At 29.4% G+C, this 19,565-nt stretch overlaps 1 protein-coding gene and 1 long non-coding RNA gene across 3 annotated transcripts; both read left to right on the top strand.

Moving 5' to 3' along the window:
• Window positions 1-1,543: 1,543 nt before the first annotated feature.
• Window positions 1,544-15,371, top strand: Pgls (6-phosphogluconolactonase). Of its 2 annotated transcripts, none has more exons than XM_011057838.2 (5): window positions 1,544-1,828; window positions 11,185-11,385; window positions 11,680-11,963; window positions 12,425-12,540; window positions 13,676-15,371. In XM_011057838.2, exons 1-4 carry the CDS (start codon window positions 1,705-1,707, stop codon window positions 12,533-12,535), a joined length of 720 nt encoding a protein of 239 aa, XP_011056140.1. In that variant the 5' UTR covers window positions 1,544-1,704; the 3' UTR covers window positions 12,536-12,540; window positions 13,676-15,371. The 2 variants fall into 2 exon arrangements, with proteins under 2 accessions (XP_011056140.1, XP_011056139.1); XM_011057837.2 differs by having other exon boundaries at window positions 12,425-12,545.
• On the top strand, window positions 6,229-8,988 carry LOC147907328 (uncharacterized). The gene is made up of 2 exons (XR_015547500.1): window positions 6,229-7,873; window positions 8,208-8,988. It is a non-coding gene; the product is annotated as an uncharacterized LOC147907328 (long non-coding RNA).
• Window positions 15,372-19,565: the final 4,194 nt, after the last annotated feature.

Here is a 19,565-nt window from a genome sequence, read left to right as displayed (position 1 = left end):
GAGCTCTTTTTCAAGCTGAAAGCACTTAATAAAGATAGAATAGTGATTACAAGCGCTTAAAGCGCATGAATCCATAATAAACGCAGCCATATGCTTACATGGCGATAAAGATATCGGAAACGATGATTTCCATATATGACAGCCATATTAAATATTAGTTCTTCATTTCCTGTGTCATAGCTATGAGGTCGCCACAAATGCTGGTAACGCTCGGAACAAGAAGAGAGATTGGTGGCCTTGCTAAAATACTATCCAAGTGCCTTCGAGTATCATTTCGTCTTTGTTGTTTTGAATATTAAAGTCTCTATTCTACAATGTGCTCTTTGTTTCCTATGTTTCTTGCTTTTTGACTCTTACTTCTTCCCCCTTTGCAACCCTTTTATCGACAATTGTATTTCTGATCATTAACTTTTATCTCAGGCGACATAAAACAAAAAAATCGATAAAAGTTAAGCCTATTCTACAATGTGCTCTTTGTTGCCTGTTTCTTGTTTTTTACCTTTTGCTTTTTTCTCCTTTGCAACTGTTTTATCAACAATTGTATTTTTTGCTACGTATATTTCTTGTTTCTTTCGAAGTTCATTAACTTTTATCTCGCGATATAAAACAAAAAATTAGATAAGAAGAGGATAAAAGAGGATAGAAAGATATTTCTGTCCTTTAAATCTTGCTTACAACTCGATGTCTATATTCCTCCTACAGTAGTATAAGCTCCATAAATTATAGATTTTTAGCACTAGCAGTGAATTTTGCAACATAGCCACAGTATAAGTACATACAGTATGGACATTGAACTTTTTATGTGGTCTCCAATTTTTAGTGCGCATGCGTCGATTTCCAATCAGGAATATAGCTGCCTTCAGTGTCTTCTAAGTTGAAATTGCAGATTAGGTTAGGTTAGCTGGCTCTCCTTCCCATAAAATATAATTAACTTTTGCTTACAATATCGTGTGAGACTCGTGATAAGGAAATCGGGCTAAACATGAGTATCACGGATGAGAGCCATGGTACGTCGATCATACAAAGCTTAATTTTTTTTTAATTTGTAATAGAAAAGTATGGCAAAGGGTTAATAAAATTAAGTTTTACTAAAAAATTAAATCAAATTTTTTCGGAGACGTTATCCTGTGTAGACTGTCATATTTGTATACGATAAAGTATTCTCGTAATAAAGTATGCACTTGTGTGTGTGTGTGTGTGTGTGTATATTATTAAATTTAATTTACTTATTACTGTTTAATATTATTATTATTATTATTAATGTGAATATTATCTTTATATAATAAGTTCGTTAACATTATATTATTATATAATTTTGATTTAAAAATATATACACTATAAATAATTTTCATACCAAATTATGTCTTTTTTTTTTTTAGAAAAATCATTCTGTAGCTTTATAAAAATTCAAATTTATAAGCGCCTTTCCAACCCACAATATGGCAGTAGGTCATGTGACCTGGAACCCACTACATCAAAGCCGACGCTCACTGTATGTATTTATATTGTGACACAGCCATTAAAACTTTGTTCAGTCATCCGAGTTAACAATCACAACTTTTAGCACTCAGTGACTATTTAACATTGGCTGTCGTGTGTTACATCGAGTCACATCGTGGTCGTCGTGTTTGGTCGTGTTCGAAAGTACATGGTACGGGTAACCTCGCTCTTATTTTGCCGTACGCGAAGAAAGAAACGCACGCAATGACGGGGATAGTGGTAGCCACCGACGAGGAGCAGTTACTCTCCAGGATTTCTAACCTCATCGCCCGCGCCGCCGACGATGCGATCTCACGCGATGATCGAATCTTTCGTTTCGGCGTATCAGGTGATACCACAATTTTTTGATACAATTTATTTTATTTCATCTCACTGCTCGCTGCTGCTACTCGTATTTCATTGACAATAAATTTTACTACTGCCTCTATAATTTTCATATTCTATACGAGTCTTTGCTTTCGATATATGTACCGAGATACTATCGTATCTCCTGAGATATATAGGGTGAATCAGAGTCGTTGAACCAACTTTTTAAACTATGAGAAAATTATCGACTTCATACCTAATTGAATTATAACGTGTGCGTGTGTGAGTTAATTTTCTCATAGGGTAAAAAGCTGGTTTAACGACTCTGATTTACCCTGTGTGTGTATATATAGTATGTGTGCGCGCGTGCGCGCGCGTGTGTGTGTGTGTGTGTGTGTGTGTGTGTGTGTGTGTGTGTGTGTGTGTGTGTGTGTGTGTGTGTGTGTGTGTAGAGTTTCGATAAGTTCCTCACTAATCATGCGAGAATGACTCTTTGACTTTTCGGTTTCGCTTAAAGTCACATTCTCGTGCTGTCACGCTCGAAACTAGCCTTGAACTCATTTATTCATGAATGTTCACGAATTCGTCAATAAGACTTTTTTTCATAAACTTCCGATTTTCGCCTATCTTCGATATAGGGAATTGTACTTCAGTGAGCTTGTACTTTAACGAACTATAGATATGATAAATAAGAGAATTACTATAAAAGCAATTGTTTAAAGATGCTTAGTGACTATTTATTAGAAAAAGTATCATTTTGCCGAAACTCTTATTTCTTACAAATTTATACAGGGTTGGCCATATTCGACGGAAAGATGTTTTTTTTTCAATCATGGGAAACGTCGTTACTCGATCTAACATCTCTGTCAAAAGTTACAGTGTTTGCCAGATCTTTCCGTCGAATATGGCCAACCCTGTATATTGGGTCATCTAAAAAGTATCCGCGGTTTTTTGTCACTAGATGGTGTTGATGGTCAACACATACTTTGATAGGATACTTTTTAGATGACCCAATATTTTGGAAAAATCGAAAAAAGTACAGAAAAGTGTAGAAAAGTGTAGAAAAGTGATCGTATAGTTCGATCATTTGACTCTGGCTGCGGTCGATTTGGACACTCATGCATTTTAAGTGCTTGTAATTAGAGATAAGCGATTCGAATCGATCTTTTTAATCTCAATTTCCGGTTTTTTGGATTTTCGATTTTCGTGTCTCGATTAAATTCACAGATCGATTCTTTCATGGAAAAATCGAATTGATCGACTTCGAAAGCAAGCGGCGCGAATGCGACTACCCAAGCAGAACAAGTTATTATGATATCAAAATGATGTTAAAATAATTCCAAAATGATCAAAAGTCATTTTTCAATCATTTCCGATTCATTTTAATGTCACTTTGACGTTATTGTGACGTTATTGTTGTTGTTCTGCTTGTGTATATTTTTTATAAACTTATAACAAATTCGATTGGACATATTCAATGCGCACTGATGCATATTAAAACGGTCGTATACAAATTAACATAGAAATATGTTTATAAATAAACGTAAAAATGGGATAAATCGTGAAATACTCAATACTTTATTGTGCTGTGAAGTAAAATATGTATTTTACAATTCGAAATATTTGCAGTTTGCATTTCACTTTTACACTTAAATTGAATCGATATACAACGCGATTTTATACGTTTAATATGCACCAGTACACATTAGTGTACTGGTTATCCAATCGAATTAAACTTTAAGACGAGTTTGTTTTGCTTTATTTTTTTGCAAAAATGGGTATTGCGCCCACTGATCTTTATATGTATGTACATAGTTGTTCTTATGCTCATGATGTGATGGCACCAACATTGAGTTTTAATGAATTAAGGCCCAATTGCACCATTACTTCGATTTTAAGCGAGGCTTAAAACTTCCTATCTCTTCCTCTTTTTCGGCTTTAAAGAAAGAAACTGAAAGTTTTAAGTCTCGCTTAAAGTTAAAGTACGTTGTTGATGCAATCAGACCGAGGTTACAAAATTGATTTTTTAAGAATTGATTTTTGACCGCCCGATTTTTGAATCGATCTACACAATTACGATTCAGATCGATTTAAAAATCGATGTTTTGGGTGGAATTGTCCATCTCTACTTGTAATCATTATTCTGTCTTCGTTCATTAGACGTAAAATAGGAATAGAAGTATTGAAAAGCGCTGAAAGCGTCCAAATCGTACGCAGCCTCTGTTATTATTTTGTCTGCGCGTTTTTGATCTTCGGTTATCGATAACCGTGGTATTAATATACCACCTAATTATGAATTATAGACCAAGAGACCACTGTAGTGATTTTGTTACTCATTTAGACTATGGAAAATAAGTAACCATTTATTTCATATACAAAACATTTACAAAAAAAATATATTTTTAAGCCCAGTCGCGGTGTCTTTTGAAATGGGCTTTTCAAAATATTGCAAATTTTGAGCATTTTTAGTGAAAAGTTGAATGTTATTTCAATGTATAGTTAATAACCTTTGTGAAGCTGATCCTTTATTTTCAAAATTTTGAAAAAAGCAGAGTTCTGGTTGCCTCTCGAAGAGTTCTCAACCGATTTTAGGAATACCCTTATTCTAAGACGGATGGAAACTCCCATCCCTAAAAAAAAGAGCAGGATTGCCACAGACCTGGAAAACTGGGAAATGTCAGGGAAATTGAAATTGGTCATGGAAAATCGAGAAAAATCAGGGGAAAATGTAAAAAAAAATCTAGAATTTCAAAATTTGCTCACAATTTCCTTAAACTGCTTCTATTCCAAATACTTGTTATAATTTTTTAAATATTATATCTGACGTTTATAATCAAATACATTCAAAATTTCCACACTTTAAACGATTTTAACAAAATAATTAAAATTTATATTTTATTCAGTATTTTTATTTGATCCCTTTTTTTCGTCGTGCATTCTTTTTTCCAAAACTAATTTATTTTTTGCTGGCTTGAATTTGTATTCAAAATTTTATTATGTTATTAGCTTTTTTGCGTTTTTAATGATATAGACTATAGCTTTCCTATAATCCTTGAGTCTAAAGATTAAAATTTACATATTTTATATTAGTCAAATTTTCCAGTTTCATCTGGAAAAGTCAGAGAATTTAAAAATTCATTTTCTGTAGCAATCCTGAAGAGGTCGCCGTATTGGGTATCCGAGTGATGTATTTTTTCTATAAAAGAAATCTATAGCAAAACAAGGTTAAATTTTTGTTTATTATGTACTTAATTTTGATGTCAATTGTCGAGAAATATGATTCCCCATACCTTTTAATTACAAAGGCAGCCATACCAACCGACGATGTAAAATTTTTTTTATTCTATGTAATGATAGTGACGAGTATTTTTATAAATTTTTTATAACAAATAGAATACATTAATGTAGTTATCGTACATTAATATATTATTTACAAATCCTTATCAATTATTATCTTTACCCCTTATTTAAAAATTCATTTAAAATCCATACAAGTATTGTATTAACCAACTACAAATGATTAATATTAGATATTATATTTTCTTAGTTCACTTAATTTATTTATTATTCTTATTAAAATTTTATAATACAGTTACAAATTTTTATATGTATAGGTAACTTCTAGAAATGTTAAAGTTACTTTCTAAATCTGAGTCAGTGGATAGTCACTAATTACCCAATAGCATATTTTGCACTGATAATCAGTGAAGTTCAACTAAAAAAGAAAGAACATTTGAAGAATTATATAACTAAGATACTGATATTTGCACGTTAATTTCAATTTTTCAATATCATATTCATTGAATTTACTAAAACAAGGTTAGTTAGATCATAAGTCAATAAAGATTAGCTAGGTTAGGGGTCTCACATTTAATTCACTGATTACCAGTGGCATACTTGGCACTGATATCAGTGATTATCTACTGATTCAGATTTAGAGAGTACGGAAGAATGTTACCAGGTCCTTAAAAAATTTAGCCGTAGGTTATTCTCTAAAATAGCGATAGATGGGGTAACATAGCGGTAGAAATTAGAGTGGGTATAAAGAGAGTGACGCCAATTAACCAGAAGTTTCCATTTGGTATCCTACATCTGGATATCTATATGATTCTTCATTCTTATTGGTCATTCGAAGTTACTCTACCCGGCGACTAAAACTTCCAAACGCGCTCCGTGGCATTGGTGCACATTGTCGGAATGTAAAATTATTTATGGTTTTTTTTTCTTCTAATATACTTAAATATAAGGAGCTGCGCATAATAGCAGGAATAAGGAATTAGGAATAAGGACTAACGATTTCAACCTATCAGAAACCATGTATTCCGATGTATCCGATTTCTGATAAGTTAAAATCGTTATTATTCCTAATTATTCCTAATTATTATTCCTTATTCCTTCTATTGTGCGCAGGGCCTAATGATGCCTGAGGAAATCCTATAATCTGCATAATACTGGAAATATAATGATTTTATAAAACATAAAAAATAAAATCTTAGAAGCAACGTTTCATTTCAAGAGTGGAGAGAGAGGAAAATTTACAAAAACTCCATAATTATGATTATGATCTATGGTAGTTCTATATAAGAGAAAAGCGACATTGACGTCCGAGTTTCTAATTGGCTGATATATATTCTGATTGGCTATCCCTTCTTAAATGAAGCAGTGATGTTGTGTACCGCAGCTGCTTGCAGCTGATACACGTGGCTGAATTGTACGCAGTACGTATAGCATTTTTCTCCTCTGGATGCAACGGTAATATTCCTTCAAGAATATTAAGATTGCGTTTGGCTAGTATGAGCTTGGTAATTACATAAATGTGTGGTTTGGTAATTACATAAGCGTGTGGCTTTTCCCTCCCCCAGGAAGTTAAGCTGGATCATACGATCCGTTTTCATACTGTTATGCTTAAGGAGGTTCTCGCGTTTGATGAAATATAAGACAAGTCTATAATATACATGTAATACAAATGTTAATAATATCAATAATATCTAGAAAAAATTCATTGACTTTTACTGTACCATTTTGAAGATATTTAGTAACATATAAAATTAACAATAATTATGTATAATAGCATAAGAGTAATCTTTTCTATTATTTTAATTGTTTTACGTATTATGAATAAACTGTCTTTTGACTAGGAAGTAGCGTAAAAACCTTCTTAACAGATCGAAAATCCATCCAATGAATGGAAAAGAAAAAGAAAAAGCTGATATTGAAGTTAAAATATGATAAGCTGAGTAAGAAAAGAATGGAGTATAACCATTTCACGTATTAAATCTCGCTAACGGACTATGAAGAGCAGCACGCTTTTAAAATGCGTTTTGTCCAAAATTTCATTTTTTTTTTTTTAGTTATAAATGGCGTAGTGTTCAGGATTGAAATATATTATAAGCTACTGTAAGATGTTCAGAAAGCATTTTTTCATCGTTAAGGGAGTATTCTAGTCTAACGCGTCAAAAAAATTGATTTTTTTTTACATATTTTGCAAGTCTAGAAAATATGTCTGCAAAAGAAATTAGCTCGATTCGCAAAATTAACAAAATTGTAGCCTGATAAGGAGCGATGTCTGGCTCGTTTTCGACGCGCGATAAAGCATTGTTAATCGACATTTTTATTTTAGCTAAAGTCGGAAAACTGTTATTCTTAGAAGGCCGTGTACATTTGGAGTGGGATCTTTCTAAAGGGTCTGTCTAACGATCGAGTTTGACATTCCTGTGAAGAAGCTTGTTTTCTCGGCTTAGTGTGGCTTTGAACGTTGAGGCGAGCGAACGCAAATTGTATTTACACGCAAAATATAAAAAATGGATAAAAAAAATGAGAAATTTAATCGAGTTCGTATATATTATACCAATTTGAAAAGTTATGAGTGTAATGGGAATGACTATTGGTCAGCAAGCGGAGATGTACGCAAACTCCTGGGACAAAGCTTGTATCATTCGCTTGGAGCGGCGCTCAATTAAGTTCGCTAAAGAGGAAAAAAGCAAGTCGTAAGGAAGAGAGAGGATTCTGCAAGATTTCTATGAGCAGAAGGAAGGTTTCCTCATGGTCCCGGACTAGCTGATTGATCGTAAGTAAAATTATCTCGATATAATCAGTACGAAAAACTTTGAACGCATTTTTCTCGAAATCATGATTTTCAAATTGGCTCCTATGATATCTCGAAAATCAATTGACCAATCGGGCATGTGCATACATCTTCAGCACATATATGATTATAGTTTCTATTATGAGCAAGACGAAATATATTTTTTGTAATTCTTACAGTCATTTTAGTGAAAAAAATGGCAAAAATCGAAATTTAATTTTCGACATGATGTTTTTTAAATTTTCAGTATTTTTTTCGTTCTAGTATCTGCTACAGTCCATATTAATTAAAAATTTCTTTGGTTTTTTTGTTTCAGATGAGCAGAACAGCTGGAATCATGGGAGCCATGGACCTATTTTTTTTCATCACTTTATTTAATATTTTATACAACGCATATTTATAATTATTTTTTAATAAAAAAATTCTGAAACATACTTCAAATATGTAGGAAAAAACCTCGTCTTAAAAAAATTCAATATTTTATTTTAAAAAATTTGCAAAAATAAAAATTCGGCTTCTAGACTAGAATAGTGTCCCTAGAATACAGAATCCGGCGACTCGTAGACCTCTTTTTATTGGATCAGAAGTCAGACTCCCTAAAAATGGCGGAACCAATCACCACACAAGTCTTTTATAATTTTTGGGAAGATAATACATTGTATTACCTGTCTTTCATGAATTAAAACATTTTATTACGCAACTGTAGCAACTGTGGCATTGTGTATTCTGTAAATACAGAGAATTATTGTCATAGTACTTTTATATTCATAAATATTATTCATACTACTATTCTACTTCCTATATTTATAATACATTAATTTTTTGTTAGAACGTGAATACATTTTATGCGTATTTTTCTCACCTATAATTTCGGTATTTTGTATTTATTATAATATACCATAGTATTTTGCTTTATTTACTTACTTATGCTCTTTATAACCTCTGTATTTATTCTCTCATTTGAGTTGCACTAGTGCAAATATGTGACAGAAACGCGCAGATGTGTTCATCATTTTTAGAGGTCGATTATCGGATTCTATATTCTAGAGACACTAGACTAGAATACTCTCTTAATTTATATACTGAAAAAAAACAAAGACATTTCGAAGTGCATTTGTTTAATATTTTTAATTGTTAAGTAATTTTAATATTTCAAATTCTACTGATTGACATATTGTTATTTTCTGTAAAGTGAATAGTTTTCTTGTGTGCATAGTTTTTTTCTCGTTTTCTGAAAATTACAAATTTTGGATAAAACGCATTTTGAAGGTCTGCTTCTCATATATAAGAGAACGTGTCTTCTGGTTAAATGGAATTATTTACAGTCCATACGGAGAACCAAACGTGGTGAAAGTAATGGTGGGGATCCATGTGCACAGTCTGGATGAGAGTTTGATGTCGCTTCTCTCTTATATAGGACTCTACTCACCACGGCTTCAGGCGAGTAGAAGTGAAAACAATCATGAGGAATGCGCTATATGGTCGACTCGAATCGATACGTCGATCGGCGAATAATCTGGTCTCTACCTAATAATTAATAACTAATAAAGAATGATTTATTTGTACATTACAATTAGCTTATTATTAATAGGCTTACTTCTTTATTTGACTTACTTCTTTATTTAGATTTAAAACCTTTGTTTGACATATTGTATTCAAATTTTTCTTTTTTATTTTTTTTCAAATTTTATACAAGTTAGAACAATTAAATTTAACGGACAGTGTCCACTAAAAAGAATACTTATCAATATTTTTTTTTAATAATTTAATTTTTATTTTCCCCTTTAAAGGAGTGTATTGGAGCATTTATATGCAAGCCATAAACTATCTCTCATTCTACAATTGTGTAAGCGTAGTTATAAATGATTGTAATTGTAAGGATTGATTAATTACAATCGAATATGAGGGAAATATTCGATTGTGATTGGTCAATTTTTACAACTACAAGCACAACTGCGCTTACGCAATTGTAAAATAGGTTTTATGCTGTAATAAGTAAAGTTCAACACAATGATTTCAATATTTTCCCCATAATGACTTACCAAATGTATGTAATTTATGTCACAACTGTAAAGTTAATTCAAATTTAACTTTTACGGCAACATGTAAATAATTGTATTGAACTTACGGCATAAGTTAACAGTTTATGGCACAAACGCTCCTTGAAGGACACAAAATTGAAGACTACCTTTTGTTGTTATCAATATAGCGATATGCAGCGCAACAAATGGTATGGTAGATGTAAATTTTGTGTACAAAATATGTAACATTTAATGCAAAGCACAAAATATTAACATTTAATGAAATAATAATAAATATAAATATTCAATAGAACACTATATAGGAGTAAATCAAGCATTAAACTTCATGCAATTAGCGAATTATGATCACATGACATTTTGCGCCTCTTCTTTATATACTATAGGGTTTTTAGATATAGGAGTACATATTTAGTACTAAATAAAAAGTAAAATTCAAATGTGTGATACTATGTTTATTATTTCAAAATCCAAGTGATATTTTTATTATTTATTTGACTCTAATGATATATGTACCGTATGTATAAAAGATTTGGTACCAACAACTGGCGTCAATCTAAATTCAAATTAATTATTAAAAAGTAAAACCTAAGTGGTATTATCTTTATTATTCACTTAATTCTAAGTTTGTAACTTAGTTTCTAACTTTACTTATTTTCATTTTTATGTAAAAATAAATTTTTAATGCAAAAATGAAAATAAAAGGAACAACATCCAATACTCTCGATCTTGACAAATATTATCCAGGTAATGATCCTGAAAATATTCAAAGTTATTACCATCAGTCGAATATCTTGGGTAATACTAATGCCGGCGGTAAACTTTTAAATCTCATAAACTCATAACTCGAAAAATACTTAATGAAAATAAACTTTATTATAATATTTTGAAAAGTTCTTGACATCAGTTATTAGATTCTGGAATAAAAAAATAGGATGTCCTAAATCGATGTGACCTTGACCTAACCTTGGCGATGCTACCCGAAGAAATAAATGTAATCATTGAATAGATATTTTTAAACCCTACAATTTTTGTCGGAATCATTTTTCCTAAAAATGCTTTGTTTTTTCGGGATATTTCACCGAGACTTTTTACTTATCATGTATAAATACTTGAACTAAATAATCACTACGAACTAAACGCATTTAATCAAGTTAACATCTTTTTTTCCAGTGTATGTAAATATCATATGTATCAAATAATCTAAAAAAAATCAAGAAAATTATTTTTAATTCATTATTGATTTGTGTATAGGCGGTTCGGTAGTACAATTGCTGGTCAAGTCTCTGCCTAACATTGCAACTGACTGGAGCAAATGGCGCTTTTTTTTTTGCGATGAACGAGTGGTGCCTTTGGATGATTCTGAGTCAAATTTTGGCCTTTACAAAAGTTGTTTAATCGGAAAAGTGCCCGTCACCGAGGAGCAATTCATGAAGGTCGACCCAGAACTCAATGGTACTTGATCCGTAATCTATTCTATTTTTAATAAGAATATACGATAATCCATATATCTGTAATTGTTTACATTTATTATTTATTTATCTATTAGCTTATTTCATTTATATATATGATATATATATTTATATATATATATGATAATTATAAATATATATATATATATATATATATTTATTTATAATTATCATTTTGTAATTTATATTTTGATTCATTATATAATTTTATATTATATATATTTTTATATTTTAACATTATTTTTATTGTTTATCATTTATTTATATATATTTGTAGCCGAGAACGCGGCGAAGGATTACATTAAAAAAATGGCCTTCTTCTTCCCGCCGGATAGATTACCGAGATTCGATTGTCTGCTGTTGGGTGTTGGCCAGGATGGGCATACATGCTCACTTTTTCCGGGTCATCGAGCCCTCGATGATGAGAACATGTGGGTCACATGGGAACTGAACGCGCCAAAACCACCACCCAGTAGAATTAGCCTCACTATGCCGGTCATTAATAATGCTCGCATGTGTGTGTTTATTGTCACTGGCGCTAGCAAGGCTGAGATCGTCAAAGTAATTACCAAACTTTTCCTGTAAATTAACCATTTGAATTTTTAAATTTAAAATATATTTATAAAATCAACATAATTAGTTGTAATATTTCTAATTAAGCAATTAAATAATTTTTCTCACTTTTTTTAATAGCTAAAACTTTAAAAATATGATTTCTCGAAGGTATTAAATTAAATTCAGAAAAATTAACAGTAAAGAAAATTGAAAAATAATACATCAACTATAATTAAGAATTTGTGCCATTTTTTTTATCACAGATAATTCTTCAACAACTAGATTTTTTTATATCCCGTTTTTTTACCCCCCCCCCCTTTACTTTATATTATTTACTCCTACAATTAAAACATATATATTAAAACATACAATTAATATTACAGAACTGCGCATAGAACACAAGCGAAAGGAAATTTAAAAAAATAAAGATTTGATTGCATTTAAATTATTAATGTTATTGTTTACAGAGAATCTTGAGAGATAAGGAAGATTTACCAGCTACCAGAGTGGAACCAGTTGATGGTACTCTTTTTTGGCTGCTCGATCAAGAAGCAGGCAGGCTACTCAACTCAGACTGAAAAATGTGAGGTGGGATTAAATAAGACTATTACTATTCAAGATTTACATAGATTTTATGACGTTCCATGCTATGATCATCTTATATTATAACTACTTTTTCTTTAAATCTTTCTTCAGCTCTATATTTTAACGCGTTTTTTTTTTCATTACAATTTACTGTTAAAATCGATAGAATATTTGGAGTAAGTGTTATGTGCTCGTACCAAAGGCGTGCGAAAAAGAAAGACTCGTGAGAAAATTGAAAATTCAATTTTCGACTGATATTGCTCAACAATGTCATTTATATAAAAAAAATGTGCAAACTTTGTTATCATGAACCAACTTGCATATTGTAAAAAGACAATATATAATAAGAAAGTAATAAAAATTTTACATCTTCAAGAAAATATATGATTTAATAACAAGAACAAAAATTAAAGTAATTTAATTTCCTTAATCTTTACAGAAGAGAATATATAAAAAATAGAATGTAATTTTTTATTATAAATATTTGGAAATATCATTTTTTTATAATTATTATATAATAATCCTTTAGAGAGAGATAAAGAATTAAATTTATTTCTATTTTTACAAACTTTGAATTGCAATATAGAGTTAAACTCTTGTCTATTAGGACTACCGCAGACAAAATTCTATAACAGTATGTGTAAGATGTAAATTTAAACCGATAAGCCAATCAGAATATTGCTTTAGATCTACGTAATTTGACGGAAATAGAAATAGCAGTAAACTTATCCCTAAAGTAAATTTCAACCTGTTGAAATTTATTTTACGGATAAGTTTACTGATATTTCTATTTCTGTCAGGTTACGTAGATCTAAAGCAGTATCCTGATTGGCTTATCGACTTAAGTTCATGCCTTAAGGTTACTGTTACAAAAATTTTGTCTGCGGCAGCTCTTAACCTTTATTCTTGTTCGAGTTAATTTCTGTTATCTTCTCTTCTTTTTTTCATGATCTTGGAAGAAATCTTTTAAATCATTTCATTTTCCTTCATTTTTAGTACACACATAATCCTTTCTGTCAAGTGAAAATTGTTTAAAAAAGTTTTTTTTATTTTTTGTATTTTCTTTGTTGTAAGATTTATTAAGTTTATAAGAATATTGAGTAGCAGTTTAACAAAAATATTTTCTTCCGCAGATATATGCAGAAAAAAATTATATAAATAGACATACCTACTGTTCGTAATCTTTTTGTGATATATGTGTAATAAAACTAAGAAATATGTTTTTTAAGTAAAGCGAAATATTGATATTCATAATTATTATTCGAAATATACATAATAATATATATAATGTCTTATTAATGAATGGTATAATTAATATAATTTAATGAATGATACATTAATGTAAAAAAGAAGGAAGATTTTGAATACAGATTCTAAGGTTAAATTGTCATTAAAGTTATTGAGTATAAGTTATAAATTGTTTTATATTGTTAAATTAAGTTATTTTTATAATTATTAAATTATTAAATTAAATTAAATCTGATTATATATATAATTTATATTTTCAAATTATTTTTTATTATTTTAGCCTGATTTTATATTTAATTTGCCATATACAAAATCCGTCAATAATTTATATAGTTGCGACAGCAATTATACATTATTGAATTGAAATCCCCTTTTATGTAATATTCATATGAAATACTTTATGTAATTTATAGCATCCATCTTCGTTATGAGTTAGTTTTGTTATTTATATATGAATTTATTTAAAATGAATTTTTGTTAAAATTATCATACAGATTTTGTTTTAACTCTAACTAAAAAATTGAAGATGAACATGATTTTTAAAGATTTTGAAAAATAATAATTAAAGATTAATGCACACGATATTTTTTACTGTTAAAGATTGTACACGATATTCTTTACTGTTTTGATACATTCAATTCTGATACCTTTCACTTTATTGCAATTTCTGTTGTTCGAATAACCGATAATAATAATAGAATAATTTTATAACTAAATAATAATAATTATATTTTTACTAATTCCTTTTTTAAGATATCCGCGATATAATAACATGCAAAAATATGGATGCGTGTATCATATTAATTTACACGATTAATAATAAATAGCATTTAACACATACATTTTATTTATTAGTTAAATATAATATTAGTTAAAAGATAATCATAATATATTCATCTGTTTCATGCAGATTACAACATACGATAAAAAATTGTATATATGAAACAGTTTTTTTAATAAAAAGAATCGAGATTTTGAACTTTTTAAATCATACAATTTTTTCCATAATATTGTCTTTAAGACAAATTCAACGCTATCGAGAATCACTTTTGTTGATTTTATTGATTTTATTGTTATTTTATTGATTTTATATACATAAAATATGCATCATAAATATTATTTATATATAATAATAAAGAGACTTTGTAATTCATGTGAATAAATTTGATTGATTTCTAAAATTAAGTAACAATTTATTAATTTCAAACTTATGTAAGCAAATTGCTTGTTTCCTTCTGCAACACAAAATTCCGCTCTTTTTAATAAATTATTGTGCGTAGCAACTAAAAATGATTTTCGATAGTACGTTAAATTTATCTTGAAGACCCTTACAATATTATGGAAAAAATTATATGTTGCTATTATATGTTGCTAAAAAATTATATGTTACTAAAAATTTAAGATGATCTTGATTTTTTATTTAAAAAAATCTTTTTAATTTTTTTACGTATATTACACATTGTATGAAATAGATGAATATTCATCTTTCAACCTTTCCTTTTGGAGAAAAAAAATTGTGTAGGTCATTACATTGAATATCCTGAATGTACGTGGTACAGTAATAAAATTTGGTAAATGTTATGAGGAAATGAACACTTAATTAGTATACAAATGATCTTTATTATCCTTCAAAATAATCCTCCCTGAAGAGACAATACGACTACGTTCGTTGGTGAAAACTGTAAAAAGTCATCTTTGAATATCGCTTTAAGTCTTGTTGTCACATGGTTCTGAATGTTCGAAATGTATGTACATCGAATCCCTTTCAGTTTAGGGATCAAAAAGAAATCTGATGCAACAAGGTCAGAGGAATAAGAACTATAAGAAAAGAAAGAATTCAAAACAGTAATGCAACACTGACTCAAGAATTGCTGTACACGTTTTGAATCAGAGCCCCAGATAGAATACAAAGTCATAATTAAGTCATAATGATATCATAGAATATCATCATGATGCAGAGCCGGGACAAAATATTTCAGCGTTCGAGGTAAAAGAAAAAAATGTGCTCCTTAACAAAAAATATTCTTTATGACATGTAATATATAATAAGAAATAATATTAATTAATATATTAATATTAATTTAATATATAATTATGTGTATAGAAGAAGGAGAGTCATACATTATAAACGTACAAATTTACATATATGTGTTACAAACGAATATAAAATATAGCTACTAAAAATATAATTACTAGAATCACAATTGTTACATGGCTTGGGTTTAATAATAACATCTGTAATTATGAAACTGACGAATCATAGCTATTCCTGTAAAGAATGGAATAACTGAATAATTGACCAGTCTTATAACTACAGATGTTATTAAACCCAATTGAAGATGCCGTGTAAGTGCAGTCAATAATAGTGTGCAAGCGTTGTGCTACGGACAAGTCTGTTCAGTCTGTTGCCGCCTATCAGAAGTGGACGACGATCCTTTCCTTTTCAGCAATGGAGTTGTTGCTGATGTCTATTCTCGGTTTTGATATAAGTAGAAAAGTGAACCATCGCGCATAATGGGAGAAGGTTGAAATCCTGACCCATCAGAACTTGAGCATTTATGCAATACGTGCTGTTTAAATGTTTCAAAAATATTTAAATTATAAAATAAGATTGTCTAACGTAATTTGTACAAAAATGTTCTTTTTATATAAATAAATATAAACTGTTGTTTTAATAATATTTTTAATATAAATATAATAAGTGCAAAATATATAACTATACAGACTCTATTGCACATATGTTTGAGTTTTTTTTATTAATTTGACGCAGACATATATAGGATGACCCAATATAATCGCCAAATATTTCATGGACAGATAGAGCGGGCTAAACTGAGTCGAAAAGTCCTCTACCATTTTGTAATTTTCGCTATAATTAACAAGATATTAATTATTAAAAAATGCCGAAAATTGGTCTTCAATAATTTTTTACTCAAATACTATCAACTTTACAGAAGAACTGCAAGAGACGAAAATTGTTTATTTTCTTCTTATAGAACTTTGAGAATTTTTTCAGAATTTTTTAATACCGTATTTCCTAATGTTAATAAAAATAAGAAAATGCAGCACTAAAAAGTTGATGAAAAATTTTGAAAAAATTCTTAGAGCTCTATGAGAAGAAAATAAATAATTTTTAATTAATATCTTGTTAACTATTGAGTGCGTACTAGATACGCGATTATAAGCATGTTCGTTTTAGCTGAACTTTTGCACTGCTTTCTTCCTTTTCTCTCCAGGAGGAAAGAAGAAAAATGAACCGGTGCAAAAAAACAGTAGATCTTATGCAAGCCAGAAAAAACTTTTATACATACAGTACTTGTCAATTTATCAAATATATCACTTTCATTATTAAAAGGAAGCCCATGAAATTTTATAAATTCCTCGTTTATAATACCGGCCGCTATTTGCAAATCTTTGGAAGGATATAAACAGTTTCGTTTCGATACACAAGACAGCTAATTATCTGTCAAAGGAACAGTTTTCGTAGGAAAATCTCTCAGTATTTATGCCGAAATTTTGTGCGCAACATAATCAGCTATAAATCAAAACTTCGTTTTCAATAATTAAATTAGATGAGATTTTAAATTCTTCAAGTAATCTTAATTCATCAATTATACATATAGGATAATCTATCTGAGTTCACGTTGTTACATCTACTTAGCAATGAAAGTCGGCACAAAATGTCACTCACATACTACAGCTAAAAATAAGATTTCTTAATATATTGTTTCATTATTATATTAATATATAACATATTAAATTTTTATTTAATATTTCTTATATATTATAACATTCTTAATTATCTTATTTTTATATTTATAAATATTCGAAACATAAACTCACCAGGTGAGATTTAAATCCCCTTCTTTTCTTTGATCACTTTGACATTTTTCCTCGATCTCTGTAATTCATGATCTTTAAGAAAACAATATAACAATTTTTGTTACCACAACCGGTTTTTGCAATTTTTATTGCAACACACTAGCATTTTCTATAATGATTTTACACTTCAACGTATTCAAATTCCAAATATGACAACTTAATAAGCAGCCATATTGCAAATCTCGCATAAAAGCTCAAAACCATAATCATTTTTGATTTATTACGCATCCATCGGATTTACTTCTACTTACATCATGTTCTCGGTGTCAAAATTTGACGTGTCAAATAAAGATGTTCTTGTACTTTTACGAGAGAGAGAGAGAGAATGTGTGTAAATTAATAACTTTAAAATTGCACACGATCAATTGCATACACATTTTAATTTTAATTAGTAAAAATTAAATTAACATGAATTATAATTAAGTCATGTTTCATTCGAGCTGCGGTCAACATGCGTTTTTTAACTTGATACTCTTTAGTGATAATAAATTTTATTCGATTTTGGTCCAAATCGAGACTCCTTCTATGTCTTGAGATTACAACATCAAATCTGTTAATATGATGGTGATTTTTTTCTTGAACATGAAGGGATATTTTGTAATAGTATTGCTGAGGATGGTTCCAAAGTAAACTGAAACATACTATTTTTTGAAATAAAGATTCTATTTTCTGGAATAAAGATTTAAGATTGTGTATTAACTACCACGTTGACTCTCATTCGCCCTGATTTTTTTTTGTTATAATTAATAATTTGCTAATATTCATAAGTTTCTAGTTCCTCCATATTATTTTAATAAAATGTTGAGCATATATATAGACTTGAATGAATTTTATTTAAATATTAGCAATAGCTATTATTCTGTCAAATAATTATAAATACATACTAACTATTGGTTTGTTTTCTGTTCTTACACTAGATTGCATTAGAACTCTCTTTCTCACTTTCGACAAACATCATAATCTATATTTATCTCACTTGAAGTTTCAAAAGTGTACACTAGTTTAAGCACAGAAAACAGACCTTATGTGTGTGCGCCAGGTTTTCTGGATTATTTTGTTAAAACATTTATGTAACATAAGCTTGAATAAATTTGAATATGATAGTAGCTGCTTATTTTGAGATAATTATAAGATAAGTACATATCATTTTTGCTAATTACTATTTGATAACTATAATTTTACACATAAAATGTGAAATTGATCTCAAAGAAATGTTATTTGACAGCTTGCGCTTTATATATCACATAAAAAAATTAAAAATTTTATTATAAAAAAAGAAATTCCACAATGCGTTTGTAGAAATAATCTTATCTTCGCTTATATAATCTTTATATCGATATTAAAAAATAAAAGGGAACGACAAAGCCTAGCTTTCGCCTTAATACTTTGTTATTATACCTAACATGTGAATTTTAGGAGATTCGTTAATTTTAAATGCTTATAATTCAAAAAACTATTATAGCCTCAACATTTTGGTATTAGAATTTTCATCTCAAAATGATCTCAGAAATCTACACACACCTTAAAGATTGTTCTTTATAAGATATCCTGCTTATACAGAATATAACTAAAACAAATCGAACTTCGAAGTTTCCATATCAAATATGGAAAAATCGCAAAAATATATATATATCTGTAAACCCACTGTTATAAGATATCTACAGCTGAAAATGTATTAGGATCCGAACGTTCATGTAATTTTCCGTATCAGGTACCATAGATTTTTATCTGTGAACATTTAAAGTCCTTAGTTTAGAAGTTCTAAAATTCAAATTGACAACGAAGATATGCTACTCCAACATAATCTTTGCTGCTTGTGAAACCATTCGCCTCAGGATCTTTGAAAGAATACGACAGTTTATAGTTCAACATATGCATGCATATATTGAATAA

The sequence above is a fragment of the Acromyrmex echinatior genome, chromosome 14, assembly GCF_024713525.1.
Source record: "Acromyrmex echinatior isolate Ae372 chromosome 14, ASM2471352v2, whole genome shotgun sequence".
Lineage (NCBI taxonomy): Eukaryota > Metazoa > Arthropoda > Insecta > Hymenoptera > Formicidae > Acromyrmex > Acromyrmex echinatior.
The sequence above is the reverse complement of the archived record's forward strand: the minus strand, read 5'-3'. Positions and strand labels throughout refer to the sequence as shown.

Bases quoted from the DNA above. Each gene is read 5' to 3' on its own strand.
- Pgls (XM_011057838.2), top strand. From the start codon at position 1,705: ATGACGGGGATAGTGGTAGCCACCGACGAGGAGCAGTTACTCTCCAGG. The intron at 1,829-11,184 runs GTGATACCACAA...ATTTGTGTATAG, and splicing joins CTTTCGTTTCGGCGTATCAG to GCGGTTCGGTAGTACAATTG. The intron at 11,386-11,679 runs GTACTTGATCCG...ATATATTTGTAG, and splicing joins GGTCGACCCAGAACTCAATG to CCGAGAACGCGGCGAAGGAT.